The 8,263-nt window shown below is 48.5% G+C and overlaps 1 protein-coding gene across 1 annotated transcript; it reads right to left on the bottom strand.

Moving 5' to 3' along the window:
- Positions 1-5,320: 5,320 nt before the first annotated feature.
- LOC126926922 (uncharacterized) lies at positions 5,321-7,515 on the bottom strand. Its single transcript, XM_050743240.1, has 2 exons — positions 5,873-7,515; positions 5,321-5,755 (listed from the first exon to the last, which is right to left on the bottom strand). Exon 1 carries the CDS (start codon positions 7,448-7,450, stop codon positions 5,975-5,977), a length of 1,476 nt encoding a protein of 491 aa, XP_050599197.1. The 5' UTR covers positions 7,451-7,515; the 3' UTR covers positions 5,321-5,755; positions 5,873-5,974.
- Between the last annotated feature and the right edge of the window lie 748 nt (positions 7,516-8,263).

Raw genomic sequence — 8,263 nt, 5'->3', positions numbered from 1 at the left:
TCTTCGTTATCTGTATCTTAAGCAACGGCGTTCTTACTCAGTGTGATTGTATAAATCGTTGGAAATACATATATTTTTTATAACTTTGTGACTCCCAGTGTTATACCACAACGACTACACCTATTATCCTAAGCGAAATACGGGGATCGAATTATCCGTGGAGTCGATTATTCCAATCGTAACGGGAATTTACGACTCCCATTGACGCGTATTCAAACGACCGCGTCTCCCCGCGATAGCTCGAAAATACAGTCGACATAGCGCAAACCGAATAAGTACTGTATTTGGCTGTAATTGTGGAGTATAGCGCGCATCGCATTTGCGATATGTATCCAATAGCAGCGCTGATACGTTGGTTTGAACATTTAGGCATGAATATGCAAAGCAGCAATTACGCTGAATCTGTCAGTGACCAGAGAAGACGTAAGACAGAAGAGATGATAGCATCGGAAGATGTGCTCTGTGCTCACCAGCAAATCAGGAGCATAACGCTCACCGAATTGTCGTCATATCTGCCATAGAAACGAAGATACGTTGCTTTCGATATTCAAGCATGAATATGCTAAACTGCTACTATGGTGTATTTGACAGGGACAAGAGTGAACAAAACGCTAACCTACTGATGTGCGCTGTATATGACATCAGTTGTCAAATATAACGCGCACCGAATTGTCTGTAAGTGTGCCATAGAAACGGAGATTAGTTGGTTGGAATATTTAATACTGAATATGTAAAGCTGCAAGTACGCAGGGTTCGGCTGGGTCCCGATTTTACATGCATCAAACGGAATAACGTGCACTGTGTTTGGCAGCAAATTTGGAGTATAACGAGCCTCTAATTGTAGCCATATGTGTCATAGAATCGGAGATACGTCGGTTTGAATACTTAATCCTGAATATACGAAACTGCAACTACGCTGGATCTGGCTGTGTCCAGATTTTACATAGCGTAAACCGGATGATGTGCACTGTACTTGGCATCAGATGTGGAATATAACGCGCATCGCATGGCCAATGTTTCCGGAAAACAAGCGGAGATACTGTAAAATTCGAGCTATCGCGGGGGACGCGGTCGTTAGAATACGCGTCAACGGGAGTCGTAAATTCCCGTTACGATTAGAATAATCGACACCACGAATAGTTCGATCCCCGTATTTCGGTTAGGATAATCGGGGTGGTTAATGCGGTATAACACTGGGAGTCAGAGTTATAAGAATGTATATTTCCAACAATTAGTCTACACGATTGAAAAGATATAAACAATTAACAACTTTATCGCACGCAGATAGTACAGATGCATACAATATAGAGCCGGGCTCTTACAATTGAACTTAGTCTCTTGGTGGACGTAGCACGAGATGATGCTGTATAGAATAAGCGAATGTTCGGCTAAGTCGCGGATCGACTTGAATTGCCGTTCAGTTCTCAGTTGGATCTTAGGCGTTAGAATTTCGACCCCTTGGTCGCTCTTGCGTTGAGATGGAAGAAGGTTCAGTGTGGGTGTGCCCTTTTGCATGACGAACGCGGATTCGTTGTTCACACTTTTCGTTAAGAAAAGTGAGGGTAACGATCCGCGATGTCGATTGGTTATGCCCTCCGCTGATGCTTGAAGGGATGGGCAGAAAGCCTCCTACCATCGTGGTTGATAGGTGACCTTGTTCATGGAAAAACCTGATTGTTTTATTAGCTAGACATTCGATTCTTCCCGATGGGAGCGTGTTCGCTTTCTCCGTATTTTTTCAGCGCGACTAATAAACCCAAGGACCTCTCTAAAAACCAGATGTGCTTCGAACATATTTTGGCTTAAGAAATTCTTCAGGACAAAGGGATTGACTGAAGACGCCTGTTGATACAATACAGTGACAGCGAAAAAATATATTGGGCCCTTAGGTTTATTGAGGGTCGAAGTGACGTTACGCAGGCCGCTGGCTGTCCGGTCGCGAGGGCTGGCATGCAGATGTTTAGGCGACGTAACATCCTCCCCCCGTTGAGAGGGCACCGATCAATGTCTGGCTGTGGAGTCAGGTGCGTCGTTGGCGAGACTCCTTCGCTCTGTGTGGGTGGTCGGACTCGTCTTAATCTGGGTGAATGGGTAAGGGGACCAATCTTTTGACGCCACGATCCAGGGTAGCTGTTGCCGTCTGCACGGTAGCGGTCCGTATGATTCCGTCGACTCCTGGATGGACCTTGATCACACGGCCCAAAGGCCATTGCATGGATGGTACGTTATCCTCCCTGAGGACTACTACGGTGTCTACTCGGATGTCGTGACTGCCCTTGCTCCATTTATTTCGGATGTTCAGCTCGTTCAGGTATTCTCGATGCCAGCGGCGCCAGAAATGTTGTTTGACCCTTTGAATATGTTGCCAGCTGGAGAGACGATTGGATGGAGTGTCCCGGAAATCTCGTTCTCGAAAGCTTGTTAGTGCATCTCCGATGAGGAAGTGACCGGGAGTAAGGACAAGAAGATCGTTTGGGTCAGATGATATTGGAGTCAGAGGACGGGAGTTGAGGATAGACTCGATTTCAATGATCAGTGTGTTCAAATTTTCGTATGTTAAGAGCTCGTTGCCTGCGACATGTCTGAGATGTCGTTTGAAGGACTTCACCGCAGCCTCCCACAGCCCGCCGAAGTGAGGTGAGTTGAGAGGAATGAAGTGCCATTCGATTCGTCGATCGGCTAAAAAGGACTGAATCTTTACCTTATGATCGTCGGACTGCAGGAGGTTTCGGAGCTCTCGTAATTCATTGTTGGCGCCAACGAAGTTGGTGCCGTTGTCAGAATAAATTGTTACACAGAATCCTCGGCGAGCGATGAATCTTCGCAGAGCAGCAATGAAGGCCTCGCTAGTGAGATCGGTGACCAGCTCGAGGTGGACTGCTTTAACTGCAAGGCATACGAAGATTGCTACATATACCTTGATTTTTCGTCGGTTGCGATCCTTCCGTTCCTTGATGTAGAACGGTCCGCAACAATCGATTCCGACGTTGGTAAATGGACGAGATTCCGTTATCCGTGCCGCTGGAAGATCGCCCATTACGTATTCTACTGGAAGTGGGTTGGCTCGGCAGCAACGTACGCACTTCTTCAGCGTGCTCCAAACTTGACTACGGCCGTCGATAGGCCAGTAAGATCTCCTTAAGGCATATAAGGTAGCTTGAGTTCCGGAGTGGAGATTTAGGAGGTGTTCATGCTCGATTATGAGTGCTGTAACTGAGGATTTGGGTAGAATGATTGGGTGTTTCTGAGTGAAGGGCATTGGTGAATGACTGAGTCGGCCTCCGACTCGCAGTATCTCGTCCTTGTCCAAAAATGGACTGAGTCGTTGCAGCTTCCCCTTCACTGCAGCATTTCGATCTGTGCGGAGAGTACGTATTTCATCTGGAAAATAACAGAGTTGTAACAATTTGACCAATTTGTTATGCGCATCGGTTAAATCATGTGTGGTTAGAGGTCCTCCCCGATCCTGTTTTTGCCTCCATCTGAGGCAACGAGCGGCAATTCTTATCAGCTTGGGCCAAGAAGAATATCTCTCCAGTAGACTGTGGTCAGGCGGAGTCACGGACAGACATGTTGCCTTCTTTTGCTCTGGTATTTCGTCTAATGATACTGGGTTCCACGACGGCCAGTATTTTTCAGGTTGTTGGAGCCATTCTGGTCCATGTTGCCAAATGCTAGTTCGCAGGAAGTCTTGGGGTGATTGGCCTCAAGATATGAGATCTGCAGGGTTATCGGTAGTGGGAATGTGGCGCCAATCTGAGGTGTGAGTCCTTTGTTGAATCTCTGTCACACGATTGGCGACGAAGGTTTTCAGCGTGTGAGGTGATGTATTAATCCAGTGTAGAACGATTGTAGAATCAGTCCAGTAAACGGTCCGAGAAATGTTGCTTGGTAACGCTTGAAGGACTGTAGTGGCCAATGACGCGAGAAGAAGTGCTCCACTCAGTTCCAGCCTTGGAATGGTCTGTGATTTGAGTGGAGCCACCTTTGACCTTGCAGTGAGGAGTCGTGTCCAAACATGACCATCCGGAGCGATGGTGCGAAGGTAGACGCATGCCCCATACGCCCTTTCGCTGGCGTCGCAGAATCCGTGTAATTCAATTTCCGCTGCAGTCTTGATTATAGTTTTACGTGGAAACTTCACGTTGTTTAGCAAAGGTAGCTGTGAATAGTATTTGCTCCATTCTGTGTGTACGTCAGCCGGAAGAGATTCGTCCCAGTCGAGTTTTAAAGTCCAAAGTCGTTGGAGCAACATCTTAGCGCGAACGATCACTGGTGCCAGTAATCCAAGAGGGTCGTAGATCTTGGCAATTTCGGAGCTGATTGTTCTCTTCGTAATTCGAGAGGCGGTAGGATTGATTTTGACGGAATATAGGATCGAATCGTCAAAGGAATTCCAAACAACACCCAGAGTCTTGAAAGTTTGCGATTCGCCTAGTAGCAGCTTATCGTTTATGTCCTGCTCGGAAAGTCCTCGTAGCAGTTCCCGGTCGTTCGCTGCCCATTTTCGGATGTTTAAGCCGGCTAGTTTAAGCAATTCTATGAGCTCCGTTCTCAGTAGTTGTGCCTCGTTCTTTGTATCGGCTCCTGTGAGAACATCGTCGACGTAGAAGTCTCGCTGTAAGACCGTCGCTGCTCGTGGGTATCGATGTCCCTCGTCGTCTGCCAGTTGTTTGAGGCACCGAATGGCTAGATAGGGGGCCGCTGACAGCCCGAATGTCACTGTGTTAAGTTGATAGGTGTCAACTTCTCCGTCCGAGTTGCGCCACAAGATTTGTTGGAATTTCCGATCCTCTGGACGGACAAGAAACTGTCGATACATCTTTTCGATATCGCCTGTAATGACATACTGATGAAAACGAAATCTTAAAAGGATGAGAAATATGTCGTCTTGTAGTTTCGGTCCCGTGTGAAGTACGTCGTTTAATGAAACTCCGGTGGTGGTTGGTGCAGATCCGTCAAACACAACTCGGAGTTTTGTAGTCCGGCTGGATTCCTTGATCACGCCGTGATGTGGCAGAAAATATCCGTCGTCCGTGCAGTGGTCCGGGGTGATCTTCGTCATATGTCCTAATTCCAGGTATTCTTGTATTACGGCGTGATAGTCGGCTTCGAATTGTTTGTCTCGTTGGAATCGACGGCAGAGGGAGGTGAGTCGCTTCATTGCCATGGCTTTCGAAGATCCAAGCGGCGGAGTTGTTTCGTTGAATGGGAGAGCGACAACGTATCGCCCTTCGTTGCTGCGTTGAACGTGATTTCGAAAGTGCTCCTCGCACTGTCGTTCCGATTCCGAAAGTCGTGCGGTGGACGGTCTCTCGTCGATTTCCCAAAAACGGGCGAGGTCCGCCTGTAAAGCCGTCGTGGAGGTGTGAAATGCGTATGCTAATGATTGTGAGGTTGGGCTCCCCCCGATGACCCATCCGAATCTCGTCTTTTGCAGACGCAAGTCGGGCCCGTTTGCTTGACTGATATCAAGTTGGCCGACACAGAATGATGCTAGTGTTGGTCCGGCGCTCAACAATATTTCGATCGGAGCAGGTCTATGGAATCTTGGATCGGCTAATTGGAGATTCCTAGGTATCTGTATCGTTGAGCGATCCACGGGTTGGTTTGGGACCCAAGACGCGATAGTCGGTATGATCAGAAACGTCAAGTTGCGTTTGTATGTGCCGTCAATAGAGGTGATCGTGGCCGTGATGTAGCGTTTCGAGGTCGTCGATAACGTATTGAGTGCTCCGATCGGGACCGAACATTTCTGTTGATTGAGTTTTAATGAGTTAGCGAGCCTTTCGGTGATAAAGTTCATGCTAGAGCCGGTGTCTAGCAGAGCTCTACAACGAACTGGTTGAATTTCATTGTTCAAGATGTTGACCTGCGCTGTGACTAACAAGTCGTGTTGCAATGGCTCAAAAGGAAGCGGGGTCGATGAGTCCGTTTTCTGTGGTTCGGTCCCTAACAGGCTCGTCTGATGACGTCATTGTTTTCCTTGTCGTTTAGGACTGGACGATATGGTCGATCCCGATGCCGCCGATCGCGGTGACCGAGATTCGCGTGTCGGGGATGTTCGCGGAGACGTTCGGGGAGACTCTCGGCGAGAATTTCGGCGAGAATACCGGCGAGACGCTCGGGTGGGGGAAGATGAGCGTCTCGAACGATGTGACGGACGCGGGGACGGTGAACTGGGCGAAGATCGACCGCTGGATGATCGGTCGCTCGACGATCGACCGCTCGATGTTCGGTCGACACGTGTTCGTGTTTTGCTATGCCCCTGGTCTTGATGCAGATACGTGTGATGTCGCTGTCTACAGATGCGACATGATCCCGCGGAGCATTGAGTGAGAGCGTGTCCCTTGCCTAAACAGTTGGTACAGAGCGACGCCCCTTTGGCGATTTCCAGGCGTTCTTTGGGCGTCTTCGTTTTGGAGGCATGGCAATTCCATAATTCGTGTTGTTCGTGGCAGTCCGGACACAACAACGTATTATGTGTAGTTACGAATGTATAACTTCGCGGCGCGTCCTGTCGCGTACGTTCGTGTTGCTCGGACGCCCCCTTTTTGACGGTTAATGATGAGCACGCTCTATCGCTATGCGTCCGTGTTTTTAGAAAATCTACTAAATGCGTATATGGCGGCAATTTCTTGTCCGGTAGGGTATGCTGCCATTCGCGAACGACGGCTGAGGGTAGCTTCGACGTGACAAGCTTTATGAGAATGGCGTTTGACATGACTGGGTCCCCGAGTCTTTCTAACGCTTGGAGATGTACCTTGACTGTCTCGATAAGATCGTCTATAGCTTCGGGTGTTTCTTTAGTTATTTTGGGATAGTCGAAAATCAAGTCCCAGTGACGCATGCAGATCTGACGGTGGCAGTCGAATTTTTCCCTAAGAGCGTCCATGGCGATTGCGTAATTTGCGTCGGTGATGGGTAATGACTGTATGCTTCGCGCGGCCCGGCCGGTCAGGGCTGTTCGGAGATGATGAAATTTCTGAACCGGTGCTAAATTTTCGTTTCTATCTATCGCTGATGAGAAGGCATCGTAAAACGACTGCCAATCCTCGAGGGCGCCATCAAATGTAGGTATGCGAACCTCCGGTAGTTTAAGCGACGCGGACTCGCGGCCGACGGCTGATTCGCCGTTTGTCGACTGTGACGGCGTACTTCGTCGTGTATTAATTAATTGTTTGGCTACTCGGCATTGCAGCCCTTCGTATTCTTCCGCTAGCTCACTGCCGCGCGCGATCTCTCCCTCGTCTAAAGTTACGATCTGGTGTTGTAATGCACGGATTTCCTTCTCGAAGGTTTCTAGACGTTCTTTAATGTGAAGCAAGACGACCTCGTCCGGACAGCCTGATTGTTCCATGTCTTCCAGTTTTTTTGCGAGGCGTGTAAACTGGGCGCTACAGTAGCCCCGGCGACGACGCAAGTTGGCGAGCTCGTCTCCGGTTGCCATTATTTTTTATGTAATTGATAGTGGAATCGTTTGGACTTACTTCTGTTGGCGATTGTCCACCTTGCGGTAGGAGGATGTGTGGTTGCTTTTCAACAACCGAATTATACCTCTTCAAATGTGCCGACCCTTAACGTTACTGACCTCGCTGGGGTGGTAACGCCTTCCGCCGCTGTTGGACTCACGTGGCACTGTATGAGAGTGGGTGTCACTGGCGTGCACTTTTCACTTGACACAGGATCCGGCTCGAAGGACCATGTAAAATTCGAGCTATCGCGGGGAGACGCGGTCGTTAGAATACGCGTCAACGGGAGTCGTAAATTCCCGTTACGATTAGAATAATCGACACCACGAATAGTTCGATCCCCGTATTTCGGTTAGGATAATCGGGGTGGTTAATGCGGTATAACACTGGGAGTCAGAGTTATAAGAATGTATATTTCCAACAATTAGTCTACACGATTGAAAAGATATAAACAATTAACAACTTTATCGCACGCAGATAGTACAGATGCATACAATATAGAGCCGGGCTCTTACAATTGAACTTAGTCTCTTGGTGGACGTAGCACGAGATGATGCTGTATAGAATAAGCGAATGTTCGGCTAAGTCGCGGATCGACTTGAATTGCCGTTCAGTTCTCAGTTGGATCTTAGGCGTTAGAATTTCGACCCCTTGGTCGCTCTTGCGTTGAGATGGAAGAAGGTTCAGTGTGGGTGTGCCCTTTTGCATGACGAACGCGGATTCGTTGTTCACACTTTTCGTTAAGAAAAGTGAGGGTAACGATCCGCGATGTCGATTGGTTATGCCCTCCG

The sequence above is a fragment of the Bombus affinis genome, unplaced genomic scaffold (assembly GCF_024516045.1).
Source record: "Bombus affinis isolate iyBomAffi1 unplaced genomic scaffold, iyBomAffi1.2 ctg00000064.1, whole genome shotgun sequence".
NCBI lineage: Eukaryota > Metazoa > Arthropoda > Insecta > Hymenoptera > Apidae > Bombus > Bombus affinis.
This window is presented reverse-complemented; position numbering and strand designations above follow the sequence as displayed.

Coding starts and splice junctions, on each gene's coding strand:
- LOC126926922 (XM_050743240.1), bottom strand. CDS start 7,450: ATGGCAACCGGAGACGAGCTCGCCAACTTGCGTCGTCGCCGGGGCTAC.